The sequence below is a fragment of the Dendrobates tinctorius genome, unplaced genomic scaffold, assembly GCF_039654945.1.
Source record: "Dendrobates tinctorius isolate UK_male_01 unplaced genomic scaffold, ASM3965494v1 ptg000019l, whole genome shotgun sequence".
Classification (NCBI taxonomy): domain Eukaryota; kingdom Metazoa; phylum Chordata; class Amphibia; order Anura; family Dendrobatidae; genus Dendrobates; species Dendrobates tinctorius.
In genome coordinates, this window is record NW_027361687.1 from 60,378,652 (window position 1) to 60,396,054 (window position 17,403).

Consider the following 17,403-nt stretch of genomic DNA (forward strand, 5'->3'; position numbering starts at 1 on the left):
CTGGACTTCATCAACCTGGAAGTAATGGAACTATGGGAGAACGCCATAACAGCGGAAAGGAGCATATTGACTGAAAGGAGGGCAGTGGTGGGCCCTAAAGTTAGGAGGGTAGCATTTTTCATTTACCTCACTTATTCAGACAAACACCAACCTGCTCTCATTCCTGGTGTATCCCGATGGACACTCAGACAGACAGCGGTTCTCATAGATAACAAACTTGGAAGACTCTCTTGGGTTCTCGGAGACTTTGACCAGGCTAGCACAATACTCTGCGGTGAGACATCTCCAGCCCTCATACTCGTAGGTGTTTGCCGGGCAGGAAGGCAAGCACTTGTCATTAAAGAAGAAATTACGACATGCCACGCAGGCCCCGCGGTCTCCAGGGGAACTGCAGCCGCCAAGGCACTCAGGGTGACAGCAATCTCCGCTGCTTGTACAGGACGTGTCTGCGCCACAGTTACACACTAAAAACAGAGTGAGGACGATTAACAAAAGGGGCAGATCAGATTCATCAACATGTGCAAAACTGATCAGTAAGGTGAACAAGGCCTTAAACGAGTTGTCCACTATTGGATGACTCTTCTTAAATGCCCCATAAAAGGGAAAAAAAAAATTTAAAAAATTAGTTTCGTTAGTTGGAATCCCGTCCGATGGATCTGTGAAATCTATAGCCTTCAAGTGACTGCGGGAGAAGATTGTATGTTTGGGATTTATTTTTTTTATTTTACATTGGGCATTTTCCCATATTTGACAACCGCTTTAATGCGGCAGAGGTCAGCGTTTTGTGTTAAAGAGAGTCCATCTGGATTTTTAACCCCTTAATGACAGCCAATAGGTCTTTTTACTGGCCTGAGATATGAGATTATCCCCATACAGGTGACAATCCAGCAGCTGTCGGCTGTCCACTGTAGCTGACAACTTTCTGTATCACAAACGATCAGTGTTAGCACCGTCCTTATCTGTTTAACCCTTTAAGCCCCCGTTACACTTAGCGATATCGCTAGCAATATTGCTGTAACGTCACCGATTTTGTGACGCAGCAGCGATATTGCTAGCGATATCACTGCATGTGATACTTACCTCTGATCGGCTCCCCCGCTGCTCATCGCTGGTCGCGCAAGTACGTCCTGGACCATTTCTCGTCGGGCGCTTCCTGCTGGGCTTCCTTTGGCGCCGACGAGCGACGCGTGGACGCGGGAGGACGTCAGGATCGCCGCGTCTGACAGGTAAGTAGCGACCCCCGACCCCTGCTATGTCGCTGGTGAGATCTGCCTGTGTGGCAGCTCACTAGCGACCACTTAGCGATGCTCCAGTAATCCATATTGTTGTCGGGATCGCTGGTGCATCGCTAAGTGTAATGGTACCCTTAGTTGCTGCTGACAAAAGTGACTACATCGGAAAAATGGTTAAAAGATTGTGGGGGCTTCCGCTTTAATCTAATTGACACACCGAGATGATGATTGTGTGGTCCTGATGTTTGCCATAGCAGTTCATGGCCAAATAGCGGCCTTAGAGTCTCCCGGCTATAGCGGTCAGTTCAGAAGTCAGCGACATTTAGGTGGTAAAGAAACATTTTTTCATTCCTGCTCTACCACTTTGCATTAATTCCTGAAAATCACCTGAAGGGTTAATAAACTACCTGACAGCAGTTTTCTATTTGTCAGGGGGCGCTGTTTTTCAAATGGTATCACTTTTTGGGGTTTTCCAATATATAGCACCCCCAAAGTCACTTCAAACCTGGATAGGTCCTTCAAAAAATAAATTTTGTAACTTTCCTTGAAAAAATGAAAAATTACTGCTACATTTTTAAACCTCCTAAAAGCCTAACAAAATAAATTAGCGTTTTAAAAATGGTGCTGATGTAAAGCAGACATGTGGGAAATGTTGTTTATTAATGTTTCTGTGGTATGACTATCTGGATTAAACGGATAATCATTCAAAGTTTGAAAATTGCAATTTTTTTACATTTGTCAAGCTTTTGATATTTTTTATAAATAAACATAAAACATATCAACCTAAGTTTGCCATTATCATAAATTATAATATGCCAAAAAAAAAACAGTCTCAAAATCACTGGGATTTGTTGAAGCGTTCCAGAGTTATCACCACATAAAGTAATATTGGTCAGAATTTTAAAAATTGGCTCCGTCACTAAGGGGTTAATCTTGGAACCAGATTTCCAGATTGACTTAATAAGAAAAACGACATCAAAGTATCTTTATTGTTCTTTCTTGTATGTAAATCTCATCTTTTAAACAAGGGGGTGTGGCACTTAAGTAAACTCCCATAGAGGAGGGTAGAAGGCCATGCCCACTTTACTCAAAAGACTAGATTTATATACAGGGAAGAAGGGGTCATATCTCAGGAATGGAGAGGTGTAGGAAGAAAAGAAAGCCATCACCGGATTAAGGAGAATGGCAGCATTTATACGGGTTGGAAAAAAAAAAGTACATAATAATGGAAAGTGATCAGTCCACAGAACGAGGTGTCTGGTACTAATCTATGTTGTGGTCTAGGAGTGCTGTACCCCAACACCGTTATGACGGGCAGAGAGGAGCTGATATCGGGGAACAATGTATGGTTGGTCCATTTGTGAAGGGCACACGTTACACACAGGACTGAGCATGACCATTGGTGATGTGTTAGCGAGCTAGAAGCCAGAGTGGCTTGTTTTAGTTTCAGCGGGTTTAAGGCATATTTGACAACTTAACCCAAAAAGTTTTGGAGGCCCTGGGGGAAAAAAGGAAGACTTCCCTGACTTTAAGAAGAGTATTAAAATCTTCTGCATCCACCCAAAACTGCAAAAAAACAAAGCTGCGGTGGAAGGATTTTTATGCCCTTAAATCTTGGAGAAGTGAGGACTGAAATCTTGGGTAGGAGGACAATGGGCATGGCCAATAAAAATAAAATGGGATATGACCACAGCTAGTGGCAAGGAATTGGTGGAAAACACATTAGTAACTAGTTACAGGATGTCTTTTCTGTATCAACGGAATATGGACATTAGAGTCCAGACATGACCAGTCACTTTTCAACCAGACCCATCCTCAATCTCCAATTCAGCATTGCTACAATTTTACATAAAAATTATAGGGGCACCATTTATGGACATTTTGTCCTCTCACTACCAGTTTGTGTCTTTAGGTTGATTCCTCTAAGGAATTACTTAAGCAATACCCATTAGAAAAAAAGGTGTCTCCAAAGAAGTAAAATATTGATGGGGCCTGTCACCAAGTCAAAAATGCTGAGTTTTTTTCTCTTGTTTTATACCCCTTATTCCCCTTCAAAACTCAGTTTTTTTATGTGCCTTTTATTCAGCATTGATTTTTAAGGTCTTTTCAAGGTGACGGCTCACCGGATCCTCTGGGGCGTGTCTTTAGGCTGATCTGCATTATTACCCTATGAGCAGCACCCCCTTACCACCCTTATCTCTGGAACTATATGGTGGATTTAAAGAACAAACAAACAAAAAGCGGCATACTCAGGGGAGTAGTGGGAATAAAAGGAGTGTAAAAACTGGCCAATTTTGAACCAGTGACAGGTCCCTTTAAAATGGCAGTTGCCGGAACAAACCTTATTTAATTCTTGATAGAATTAGATTTAGGTGTTTAAACATTGACTCAAGGTGAGCAAACGAAAACGTGCTGTTCAGCAAGACGGGAGGAAATAAGCACATTCCTCGGTTTCCTTGACAGAGCTGGCGATCTGGATACCAAGACAAAGATTCACATGGAAGACCCGGCACAGGTGGCAGCGGCTCGTCATTCTGCCCCCAGGTACTGGCTGTTCCTAGCGCTGTTTATAAGCCAAACATGCAATAAAACAATCTTTGTACAGGAGAATGGCTGCCAAAAAAAAAACTTGTTGCATTTGTATCCAAAAACGTAGGACAATTGCACAAGATCTTGTTGTGGTTTGAAACTTTCCTGGGTACACAATCCTGTAAAAACCACAATACTGTTCCAGCACGGGACCACGCCACACGTCTGGGTACCTTTACTCTACTTTTTCTGTGAGGACTATTAAAGTGACACAAACCCTATTAATAGCTATGCTTTCCATTATACACTGGAAAATTGCTTAAATAGCGCTTACATGAGTGAATTTCTACCATGCTAAAAAAAATGGCTTGTCAAGCAGAACTTCTTTCTACCTGATGCTGTTTTTTTTTCACTTATGAGCCACTTCTCCCTCACGAACTCATCATTCATTCTGAAATAGTAGTAAATTCAGTGTTGGTAGAGAGGGACTTCCAGCTCACTGAATGATCAGATTACAGCTGCTGATTAAAGTGTATAGAAAAGAGAGACGGGGGAGGAGTAGCAAAGAGGCACAAATACACACATAGATGCTATGGTTTTACAGCTATACTGTTCAACAGTGCTGTATAATGTCCTTTATGAAGTTGCTTTACAATATTTTATCTTTCTATAGAGCTGGATTCACAGCTATACTGCTCAGTACTGCTGTATAATGTACTCCCTGCTGCTGCTTTATAATATGTTATCTATCCCCAGAGCTGGATTCACAGCAATTCTACTCAGTACTGCTGTATTGTGTACTCCCTGCTCCTGCTTTATAATATGCTGAAGGTGCTGATTGAAGTCTGTGTTCTGCATCCAACAGGGCGAGGCTGAGGAGGCGGCAATGAGGATGACCAGGGCTAGTCGACGAGGAGCGGCGGCGCTAATTACGTTTTAAAAGGGTGCCCAACCTCTGAATAGGTAGGAACAAGAGTAGTTGACAAATAGGGTGATCCCCCTTTAAGCTTAACTACTTGAAATTTTTTTTCTGTTATTACTTTTTGAGTTTTCACGTTTTGGGGTTTATTTAAAGTATATTTTAGAATTAACAATAAAGAGATTTTTTGGTAGTATATAATCGGTGAATATATATGCAATAATATACATTGTTTATATTTATTAACCCCTTAACACCCAATGACATGTAGTGTCCATCATTAGACGCCTCCCCCTGTTTGGTGCGGGCTTCGGCCATGAGCCCGCACCTTTTCCAGCACATGACAGCTGATCTGATCAGCTATCATGTGCCCCTAACAGACGGGGGTGGAATCTCGATCCACTTGCGGCTGTTAAAATGTTAAATGCCACTGTCAATGTCTGACAGCAGCACTTAACAGGCATGCGCTGGAAGCGCGTCGCAAACTACGCCCATGACTGTAGGTCGTCGATGGGTTGGCATGACAACCCGGGGTCTGCAGCAAACCCCTATGGTATTCATTGCCACTCTGCTATGAGCATCGCCCAGTGTTCGGCGCTCATAGCAAGTGAGCATTTCTGCTACATAGAGTAGTGCTGCAGCCCCGCTGTGTAGTAGAGGTGATCGAATGATTGCAGCTTCTAGTGTCCCGTGGAGACTATTGAAGCAAGTAGAAAGTGAAAAAAAAAGTTTTTTTAAAAAATATGAAAGATTAAATCACTCCCCAATTGTCCCATTCAAAATAAAACAATAAAAATAAAAAATACAAATATTTGTTATCGCCGCATTCAGAATCGCCTGATCTATCATTTACAGTGTATAATTGCCTTGTAATGTTCTAATTTCCTGTTCGGTCCAGATTTCACCGTATCCCAAGTGATGGGTGTCTCAATATGGAAACTGACTGTTTTTAAACAATATTTTCCTCACAAAATGTATGCTCTGCGATCTCCTGCTGTAATGTCAGCTTTGGTATGCTCTGTACACGATCAGACATAGACAATGAGATAGACAGAGCACAGAGGGGGAGACAGTTCAAACAGGACAGCATATGAGGGGAGAACACAGCACAGGAAGGAGAGAGAAAGCAGACAAGGGGGATAGCACATGGGGTAGACAGGTCAAAGAAGAGAGCACAGACGGGAGAAGTCAGCACATGGGGAAAGAGAGAGTGGATAGGTGGGTGAGAGATTTCCAATGCTGAAAAGCCTGCCCCCATCATGACATCACCGCCCTCCTGAAGCGGTAGCATCGGGCCTCCATCTAGTCAATATATAAAAATAATTAATCCGATCGGTAAATAGCGTAATGCGAAAAAGAAAAAAAAATCAAAACCGGCAGATTTACGTTTTTTGGTCGCTGCAACATTGCATTAAAATGCAATAATGGGTGATAAAAAGATTGTATCTGCACATAAATGGTATCAATAAAAACAACAGCTCGGTACAAAACAAATAAGCCCTCACTCAGACCCAGATCACGAAAAATGGAGACGCTGCGGTTATTGGAAAATGGCAATTTTTTTTCCTCTATTTTGACAAACTTTGGATTTTTTTTCTTACCACTTAAATAAAAAAAGAACCTACACATGTTTGGTATCTAGGAACTCATAATGACGTGAAAAATCATAATGGCAGGTCAGTTTTAGCATTTGGTGGACATGGGAAATAAAAAAACAACAATTTTTTGGCAATTTCACCGCACTTTGAATTTTTTCCGGCTTTCCAGTACACGATTTGGTAAAACCAATGGTGTTGTTCAAAAGAACAACTCATACCGCAAAAAAAGCAAGCCTTCATATGGCCATATTGATAGAAAAATAAAATATGGGTGTATATATATATATATATATATATATAATTGGGCAACATCTTTATTATTATTGGAAGTGCATGAACTGGGCGCCGATCTCCCGGCCCACAACCTCATACATGCTGTGGGCTGCTGAGTTCGTCAGGAGACCGGCGGCCCGTCTATGCACTGTGGTCTGAGCGCAGACCAACATCCACCAACAGCTTCCAAAAAATGCACAGAAAACAATCTGCAATCAGAAATACAGATGATAAAAAAGTCAATCTGGTTTCAATTATTTAAAAAAATGTATGTGACACATTCCCTTAAAGAAAAATATACTTAAAACGAGTATTGGGTATTTTAACAAATGTTTAATAGGTTAGAGTAGAGTAGGGCCAAAACAAAAGCTGATGGCTGTGATCTGGGAACTGTTAATGTGTGATTGGTGAGGACTAGTGCTGATCGAATAGCTTTGGATAAACACTTAGCCGAATAGCTATAGAGCTTACCAAATAGCTGCCTTGGGAACCCGGATTCCTGGAGCGCTCCCGATGATCTGCTGTTCGGAGCCTGTTGGTTGGACTCTCCATGTGACTGTCACCGACACATGCAGCTGTGGCGCCGAACAGCTGATTATTGGGAGCGCGCCAGGTATCTGGGTTACTAAGGCAGCTATTCGGATAAGTGCTTATCCAAAGCTATTCAATCAACACTAGTGAGGATGTGGTGCAAAAGTGGAGTTCTTCCAAGAGTGGGCGGTGGGACTGTGGAAGATTCGAAGGGTGGAGGTGGAGCTGGGGTGGAGCCTGGGCAGAGTCTCAAGGGGGCCCAAAAGTTTTGACAGTATGGGGCCCTAAAATTCCTAGCGGCAGCCCTGTCTATGTATACTGTGTATGGGAGAACATCCCCAGTTACTTTTATCAGAAGATTGAGGAATGAAAGGCTAGTTACAGTCTGATTGACAATGCCTTTGAGGCTATATACCCACGTATGCAGAAAAAACGCGTGTTTTTTTCACGATTTTTTCAGGAGCAGCCTCCTGCTCACAGGATATAGTTAGAAATGTGGATTTTTCAGCAAAATTAATGAGCATGCTGCGGTTTTTCGCGGAAAAAACATCAATATGCACAAAAAGTGTGGAATTCTTTAAAATGAATGGGAAACTTCTTGTAAGCGTAAGTCTTTTTGCCGGTAAAAACGCGAAAAAAACGCTTACGTGGGTACACAGCCTGAAAGGACTGGTTCTTAGTGTGTGTCGAGGATCCAGTCTTTTCAAAGGTGTTGTCAACTAGACTGTCCCTAGTCTCTTCTGATCGCTGTGGTTTCAGGACAATTGCCAAATACAGCAGCCCTTTCGGCTTCTTCCTACTATTGGCCCACACAGATCAGACAAGTCCCAGCAATCTAGGACCATGCCAATAAAATAAGGACAGCTCCAGACCGGACATACCGGTAATCCCCAGCACATACACACAGAGCAGGGTGACCTTCTATGGCTGACGAGATTAAACGTTAATTGACCGTATTGCTAGACTGAGTAGTGAAGGCCAGCCATAGGAGGAATGCTCCCAGCCACCATTCATTTTTACGTGCCTAACATTAAAAAATCCCAAGCAGCAACCGGTTGCGGGGAGGGAAAACTTTCCTCGAGACATTGAGAGTGACCTGCACGTCTCCGGGAAACCAACCTGAATGCACAGGTAACATAATACTTCAAAAGGGATGAAATGTAAACCGGCACCACAGAGTATTTAAGGAGGGGAAAGGTGTTGACTTTGCGGGAGGCAGCGACCTGCCGACTCATGATGCTAGTGGGAAAGTGCGTTTGTCATAAAGGGAGGAGGTGAATGGATGTAAGAGAAAGAAGCAGGGTCCCTTAACAGCACAGAGTATTTCAGCAGAGGAGTGCGCTATACTACAGGAGCTTAGCATATGGATGGGATCTTGTAAGAAGGAGAATGGAGATTAATGCTAAGTGGGAAGGAACGGGTGTACTTCAGCAGGGCAGAGCATTTCAGCAATGGCCGGGAGGAGACATCCTAAGGAGCGTGGAGCAACATAGAAAGAAGTGGAGTTTACCAGCAGCACAGTGTATGTCAGGAGAGGAGTGTGCTATACTAGAGGCATGACAGGGGAGAGGAAACTGGAAAATGCAGGGTATCCCAGCAGCACAGAGCATTTCAGGAAAGGAGTGGGCTTCGGAGAAACTCAGAACAGGAACACTATATGCAAGGGCAGTATCCTCCGTTTTCATAGACGGGGTTGGACCAGATGACCCTGGAGGTCCCTTCCAACTCTACGTCTCTCCCGCACAAGAAAACAAAATGTGATACTAAGAAAATATCTCCGTAAAAAAAAAAGTTTTAATTAGCTCCAAAATCGCATCTGCACCACTATTTTATGCCACCATGGTTTAAACTGCAGCTTTTATGTATGGTTGTCAAGGAGCATGTTCCTAGCAACTAGACAACTCAGGTTTTAAAGGGGTTTTATCAGGATTAGAAAAAACATGTCCGCTTTCTTAAAAGAAAATAAAAAGCCCATTTGAAAGTGTGGTCCCGTTTTCAGGAATAAAGCCAAACGTCATCTGCTATGAAAGGGAATTTAAAAAAAAACAAAAACAAAAAAAAAAAACAGCTTTATTTGTTAAAAAAAAATAAACTTAAAGGAGTCTTTGCTGTCCATAGCAACCAGTCACAGCACAGCTTTCACACCTTAAACTGCTCTGGAAAAATGATAGCCGAGCTCTGATTGGTTGTAATGAGCGACCATGATGGACAATTTAGGCCTCAATTAACACATCACTAAAACAGGCTTAGTTTCCCTCAGCAACCAATCAGAGCTCAGCTTTCATTTTTCCAGAGCAGTTCAGAAAATGAAAGCTGGGCTCTGATTGCCTGCAATTGTCAGTTTGAAGCCTATAGCAAAATAATACCACACACAACCAGTGGTCAGAGGCAGCGCAACTTTTCTGAAGAAAGCAGCCATGTTTTTCTCGTCCAAGTCAATTAACCAAGAATATGTTACTTTCGTGGCACCCTGTGTATGCAGAAGGACGTCATCCATTGCTTACTGTAAACACAGGCGACTACCCGCAGCACGTGTACGGGGAGCATTACCTAAACCCACAGGGCAAGATCTAGCTCAACTTACACCATAGTTCACTCCTGCCCTCCCCACAGCTATGAAGGAGCTCATTAACCCTTCTCCAACCAAAGAGTAGGCAGCTGATCCAATGTGTATCTAGTCATCTAATCAGATGTTATCATGTCTGCTGAGACTGTATCTAAGCCACTCAGGTGTGACCTTATATATAAAGTTTCTGAAATTGCGCTTGCTCAGTCGGTATAGCTAAGCCCATTGTGTGAAAAATGCCTTGTACTGAGTTAGTGTATCTAAGCCCATCGTGTGAAAAATGGTTTCTGCTGAGACAGCATATCTAATCCTATCATGTGCAAAATGCCTACAGCTGAGCTAGCATATCTAAGCTTAAGCCTATCATTTGAAAAATGCAGCCTACTGAGCTTGAGTATCTAGACCTATCATGTGCAAAATGTCTTCTGCTGCTAAGCGAGTGTATCCAAGCCTTTCACATAGGTTATTATCTGCTGAGGCTGGTAGACCCATCATGTTGCCTTCGCTGAGCCGGTGTAGCTAAGTCTCTCTTGTATAATCCGGTTTGCTGAGCCAGAGTATTTGTTATCCTGTTAGAGCTGATGTATCTAAGCTCATAACAATGTGAGATCCTGTGTTTTCTCAGTGTAGCCAAGACTAATCTTACACAAGATTTATAGATCCTAAAATCTTATTTGCTTTTCGGCTGCTACCTGCCATTGGGTACTGCTGCTTATCTTACTCGGAATCAGGTCTTTCTTGATATTCCCCAAATGGAGTGACCCTTAAATTCAGAATTTGGAGAAATAATTCAAGAAAAATGGAGTTAATACGCGAAACAAGTGGATTCTTACCTTTCTGGCAGTGACGAGACGTCCAGCAGCGAGGTTCCTGCACGCCGCTTATCACGGTCTTCACACATGAAGACTGTGATAAGCCGGGACAGACATCTGCACATTCCTCTAATGGCTTGTTCCCGACCATATAGTGGCTGTCCACTGTGTCCGACATGAGGGACCAGTCAATAGTGGAAACGTGACAGAGCTCCTGGTTCCGCTCAATGCGGACAGCTCCCCGTAATATGTTTGTGAGACTGAGAAGTCCTATGTCACGTAAATGAGGCATCTCAAAGATAACCAGGGAGTAGTGGAAAAACAAGTCAGTACCACGGATCACTGAGAGGTTGGGAAAAAGTTCATGAAGACTTTCTAAACCATAGACACGAAAAAGAAGAAGATACTCAGTGATCATGGTCAAACGAGGGAAACTCAGGCCTCGAAAATCCTCTGGCTTGGTTCCAAACATGAGCAGGATCTGTAGGTTGCCTTGGATGACAGTACAGTTCTCCAACCTATGGAGTTGGCTCACATCACTTCGGATGTCCATGCTGCCGCAAACTGGAAGACAACGGGAAAAATGGATTACGAGTTGGAGATATGGGGATTGACGTATGGACCAAGAACAAGTCATCTGCTAAAGTCTGAGGGGCTTACAATATCCACCTAAAGCCAAAGATTTCATACTAAGATATTTACTGTGGACCTTATACATTTGCCACCAAAAATAGCCTACACCTTCAGATGCCCTGTTATGGAGACATCCCCATGAGCATTTTTTTTTCTTTAAGGACACCTAACTAGGAAATTTACATTGTACATCAGATAATGAAGCCTTGTTTATAGAAACACAAGTGTTTTCTCATTGTAACAAGTAGGACGCGCAGATGGCCGTCAGTCGGGGCACGATGAAATACCTGTCATCATGGCAGGTGAGCCATGTTTGCTTTACTCTAAAAAAAAATTCCCATTAAACATCTGGCACATCCCGCGCATCAGTGAATAAGTCTCTCAATTGGATTGAAGAAGTAACCACCATTGTAGAGGCTTTTGAGACATGAGCGTCCACCTTGCCATAGAAGTTGGAGTGTCTCCAACAAGCCCCAAATATACAAAATTAATTTTACTCTCATTTAGGACCATGAAAGTCCTCTCCTTCCACCACTATGTTCATTTTGGGCCACAGGCTAAAATTTGAGACATTTATTATAACCTTCTGTCCTGGAAATGGAAATTCTGACTCAACATAGTAGGTCTTGACAAATTTTCCAATCTTTGGAAATTAAAAAACCTCCTAATATTAATTCACAATGACAAATTTGCTAAGTGAAGGATGGGTAACGATTATCACGCTTAGATGTGAGGGACACAGAGACTATGGGACTGAAGGACAAAATTTTAATTTATCCCATTCTTCTGAGATTAAATCCAAAAGCTTAAAAAACACTAAATCAATAGCAGATTATAGTATGAAGCTCCAAGAAAGCAAGAAAGTGATAATTTTTCCAAGTACATTTACAGTAAATAGATACCCAATGTACCTTCAGCTCAGTGTTGGGCCTTTGGCCCTCTAGAGCAACAAATCTTCTACTGCAGAAAAGATTGCTAAAAATCCAAAAAGGGTCTAATCCCACAAAAAAAATTAGCCTCTCTGTTAGATTTAGAGGATTTGCCTTAATTGACCCTGTTTTATGAAAACTAGAATCACATCACTACCTAAGCCCTACAAGAAATCCATGTCAAGGATTTCATGGTGGACCTAGGTTGAGATGTGATTATAGATTTCTTACAGTTGGGTAAAATTTAGACAAACCCTCTAAATCTGACTAAGAGGGTAATTTTTGGTTGGGTTGAACATGACATGTTGGAAAGGGAACATTTTGCTGGAAGGGAAGTGCCAATCTCTTCTGCATGGTGGTTGCCACTTTTTCAGTCCCTCAAGCAATTCACCTGCAGAATGGGTTTCAATCATACTGAACTATACGGGGCAATGCAGCCTTTTCCTGGTGGGCCTAGGTTGTGATATAATTCTAGACTTTTTTTACAACAGGATTAATGGGTCCAGCTGAAGACAATCCATCTGAATCTGGAGATGGCTTCCTGGACAGTTTCTGATAATTTTATTCGCTTTGCTCCCTTGAGTATTTTTTTTTAATCCACCATGTGATTCCAGAGAAATGGTCTTTTTTACCTAAAGTTTTATCAGAGGGCCACATTGATGGAATCTGAGCTCAGACATCAAAATTGGCAGCTGTCAAGCTCTCGGACCCAAACGGAACCTTGTTGAGATTCATAAAAAAAATCCAGCCAAAAGTGAAGGAAGAATAAGTAATTATTTGTCTGAGCTTGTATTAACGTGGAATGAAGAAGTTTCGTGTTTATAGACCGAATTGATAACAGCATTTCCACATTCCTTCTAAAGCATCGACACGCCGAGCATTCCTCTGGCAGATCAGGGGTTAATGATGGCATAACCGACTCCTGGACATGCAGGTTGTGCGGCTTCTTCACCAGCAAACATAGCCACCTGCTGTTTTGGGCAAAATATTGAAACATCAAAAATAACATCTTTTTGGCACGGTCTCCGGAGCGGTGCACTCAGTATGTACAGTAAACATAGGCGATGTACACTATGTTGACTGATCACTTCTTATGTAGCAGCTTTTTGTGGGGCTGACCGGGGCACCAACAATAAAATTTGCGCATCGGAAAAATATCACATTATTCCTTATCAGCCTGGGTCTTTGTACGTATTTGCAAAGAGCGTGTCCCTTTAAATAAGAAAAAAACTACACCTTAAAGCAAAATCTTCTTACTATACAATACTCAGGACCCTCCCCTTCTATTAGTCAGGGCTGTTTTTGCACTGGAGGACCCACCCATGTATTGCATTAGATGTACTGAGTACCATGTAATACTACATTTCTCCTGTAGAGGCCACTGTAGAAGAAGTGTATGGCTGGACACAGCTAACTAATTACAATCGATCAATCGATCTGCCAGCCAGCTTTAATTTAAAAATAAAGGCATTGTCATGCTGAGACAATTACTTTAGTGAGGGAGTATATTGTAATGACACTATAGGGCTGGAGGGTGAAACACTAAGAAGTATAGAATAATTCTGCCATTATATTATGATTTCATTGTTGGAGATCACAATTCTTCTGCAAAATGGGGGGCCTGCTCTCTATCCTGCCCTCAACCTGTTCAACTAATGGACTTGACTCTATTTTTTTGTGAAATAGGGGGAAGTCTCGATTAGGTCGGTTTCATACTTAAGACTTTCACAGTCCAAGTACGGACCAGGATATCCAGACTGGCCATGGGCCTCCTGACCCAAATATCAGCCTTACAGGTATATTTGAGGCTGTTGAGTTCTGGTCCAGATGCCAATGACCAGTCTGGAGGTTAATGGCCGGTGCGGGTAAACGGTCCATGCTCGGGCCGTGAATGTTGGGAGCATGAAACCGGCCTTATAATGTAACCCCCTCTAGGGCCCCACTCCGGAGGTCTTTTATGACCCAAACTAGAGCAGATTTATGAACCAGTCTAAAACAAACTACTGCTTTCACTCGCAGCCAGTCACAGCGCAGCTTTTATCTTAGATTGTGCCCTTGAAAAATAAAAGCTGCCCCATGATTGGTTACAATGGGAAAAGAGGACAGTTTCATAAATCTGAGCTACTGTGTTTAGAAGACATTGGGGGTAGCTATAAAAAAAAAGATAAGAGCAGGACAACCCCTTTAAGTAGGCCTCGGTATTAAAAGGGGAAGGTTTATCAATGATTTTCCTCCATTCAGCAAAAGAAAACTGGATATTTTGGATAGTCGGATAACCGTTGCAGAAAAAAAGTGACTCCAGTAACAAAGGAGATGACCAAGATTAGAATGAAAGGTCTATTGTTTTTTGTTATTTCCCAGAACAGCACCACTCTTCTCTGCAGGTCATCTGCAATTGCAGCTCATTTCTATGTTAATGGGCCTGAGCTGTAATACCAGATACAGTTCATGGTCAAAGGTGACACGGTTGCTGTAAAAAAAAAAAAAAAAAAAAAAGACATTCCCTTGAATTGTTTGTCATAGGCAAGTGCTCCATGATTCCTCAACGTTAGACCTCCATATTGAATATGATGGATAACTAGTGACAAATACCGATCACTGCCCTATAAGGGGCAGCCATTTCTAAATGCCCCCCAAATCTGGGATTTAAAAGCTAAAGTGGGGAGAAGCCCCCAAAGACCCTCATAATCAGAACAGGGGAGGACTTGATATAAAAACACACATATACAGCAAATATAATATTGGAAAACTTACAGTCAGTGGTGTCCACGCTGGCGACAAACACGAGGCCGACGAGCAGCGCCATCGTGAGGGGTATCATGCACCCGCAGGGGGGCGTCCTCTCCATGTTCTCCAATTTTTACAAAATCTGGTAAAATATTAAAAATGTAAAAAAAAGGAAAAATGTGTAAAAAGCAAAGACGTCAGAAGCCCATGTAGCGGACGTCGCGTCATGCCATGTGGGGATGATGGGGGTAGTAGTGGATGCTGTGCACTCGAGCTGTGCAGTGTGAGCACCTGTGTACTGGAGGGGTGTGACTTAGTGAAGCGTGGCCTCCTGGTATGGCAGCAGGTGTAGCCTGAGTGCCACAATGACAGCCCCACTCTGCTGATCATTGGCCACCATGGCCTCACCCACACCCCTTACTGTACATTGCATGCACCCAGCTCCAACTCTACCTGCTGCACATAGAAGGTGCAGATGGTCAGATGGAGCCTTGAAGGGGTTAACAAAAATAAATCCCAGTGGATGTCAGAGATGTGCCGCTGTCACCTCCTGCGGAAAATAGGAAAATTCTGGTCTCTTTACCAGAGTTCCACTTTAAAGGGGTTGTGAAGGATCAGAACAGTGCCACTCACGTCCACAGGTCATATGTGGTATTACACATCAGCCCCTTTCTGAAGGCAGCAATGTGCTCCCAATCTAACACATTTGGTTTTCTTTTTAATTTTTGGGGGGCAGTTTTCTGAAATCACTTCAGAGTTTTTACCATGATTTAAAAAAAATTTGCTTAAAAAATAAAAGTTATAAAAATGCAGCAGAAATTAGATAAAAAAGCTACTGCCAAATGTTTGCTTGGGAACAATAATTGTTTTTTTTTTATAGTTTTTGTTTTTTTTTACCCTTTAGTTTTTTTTGTCCTTCCCTTAGACTTTCACTCAGGCTATGTTCACATTGAGCATTTTTTTCAGCAGTCAAAACCTGGTCTATTTGCAGTAAAAAAAAAAAAAAAAGCTGCTTTTGAAAAACATACATTGCAGCGTTTTGGCGGCATTTATGTTGCCGTCCTTTGGGTATGGATTACGTCTGCTTTACCTACACTGCATGTTTAATAAAGTTTGCTTTATTTGCCAAACGCAGCAAAAATACCTTTTTTGCAGAGATTTTTTTACTTTTTTATTGCTTTCTATAGGTTAAAAAGTGTTGCTTGTGAATAGAGCCTTATAGACATATATGAAGCTGCTGAGTTTAGGTCCCGACATCTCAGTGCTTACTAAATAATGAATGTTGGACTTGTGATCCCAGCCCTAATATGTCGTGTTGTGGGTTTAAGGCTGTGTGCACACGCTGCAGATTTTGCTGTGGTTCCGCAGCGGTTTTGGCCGCTGCGGACCCGCAGCAGTTTCTGCTGCGGTGTACAGTACCATGATTCCCTATGGGAATCAAAAACCGCAGTGCAGACGGTGCGGAATTTTCCGCGCGGATTATCTGTGGTTTTCAATCCGCAGAAAGAATTGACATGTCAATTCTTTCTGCGGATTCTCCTGCGGTTTGCCATGTCCTCCATTGAGGAGATGAAAACCCGCAGGACAAAACCGCAGAGCAATCCGCAGGTAAAACCGCAGGTATTTTGACCTGCGGATTTTACAAAATCCGCGCGGATGAATCCGCACCTAATCCGCAGCGTGTGCACACAGCCTTAGGGGGAAAAAAAGGTGGGATAATTTAGAAAGAAAAAAGCCACAAAATTTTAAAAACACTAGTCCAAAAACTACGTGTTTTGCCTCAATTTTTCCAAAATCGATGAAAAATCAGTGCTTTTATACAGCTATTTCAGAAAACTGCGTCAAATAAATGTAATGTGATCACCTCACATGCACTTGCTCATAGGATGTGTTCACACAATGCATTCCCGATCTGTGATTTTTCACATTTCCGCATTTTTACTACATGTTTGGAAAATGTTTGTAAAAACTGCATAGCCAGTGCATTGTGTGAACACAGCCTGACAATGGTGTTTACACCCAATTTTTTTAATTAGAGTAAAATGCTGGAATTTTCTGGAGTTTTTGTAAACAAAAAAGCATGGCATTTTTTCAAAAGACCAAAAAAAACATTGAAAATCATCTCATTTCTTGAAAGTTTTACCCCCAAAAAATGGGGAAAAAAAGTGTGCAATGTCGTAGATAACAATCAGGTGGACTGGTCTAGAAGAAGTTTCTTGGACGTCATAGCTGTGCTTTCCGCCTCCTGAAATATTTTAGTGCCATTTTTCTCTTTCCTTTGTTTTGGGTCATCCAGCACTAAATATTTACCCTGAAAACTGACTGTAACAAATGAGAGTCAGGACTCCAAATAACAGGAGTGGAGCAGAGATTAACTCTTCTATTCCTGGATACAGTCACAAGAAAAACCATAGACATCTGTACTGTTTATATATATACTGTACTGTACCTGTTTGTCATAGTGTACTGTCCTGTACAAGTACAATGCACTGTACCTCTATGTCATACAGTGTGTACTGTCCTGTACATGTATAATGTTCTGTACCTGTATGTCATACAGTGTGTACTGTCCTGTACATGTATAATGTTCTGTACCTGTATGTCATACAGTGTGTACAGTCCTGTACATGTATAATGTTCTGTACCTCTATGTC

At 42.1% G+C, this 17,403-nt stretch overlaps 1 protein-coding gene across 3 annotated transcripts in view; it reads right to left on the reverse strand.

The window, feature by feature from the left end:
- INSRR (insulin receptor related receptor) overlaps window positions 1-15,282 on the reverse strand; it is a 42,828-nt gene extending 27,546 nt beyond the window's left edge. Inside the window, exons 1-3 of one of the 3 annotated variants that reach the window (XM_073567093.1) lie at window positions 14,777-15,282; window positions 10,482-11,024; window positions 152-464 (exon numbers count right to left, since the gene is read on the reverse strand). In XM_073567093.1, coding sequence (XP_073423194.1) covers window positions 152-464; window positions 10,482-11,024; window positions 14,777-14,870 — 950 coding nt within the window. In that variant the 5' untranslated portion in view covers window positions 14,871-15,282. The remainder of the gene's footprint in view (window positions 1-151; window positions 465-10,481; window positions 11,025-14,776) is intronic. The other 2 variants (XM_073567094.1, XM_073567095.1) reach the window with 2 other exon arrangements.
- Window positions 15,283-17,403: the final 2,121 nt, after the last annotated feature.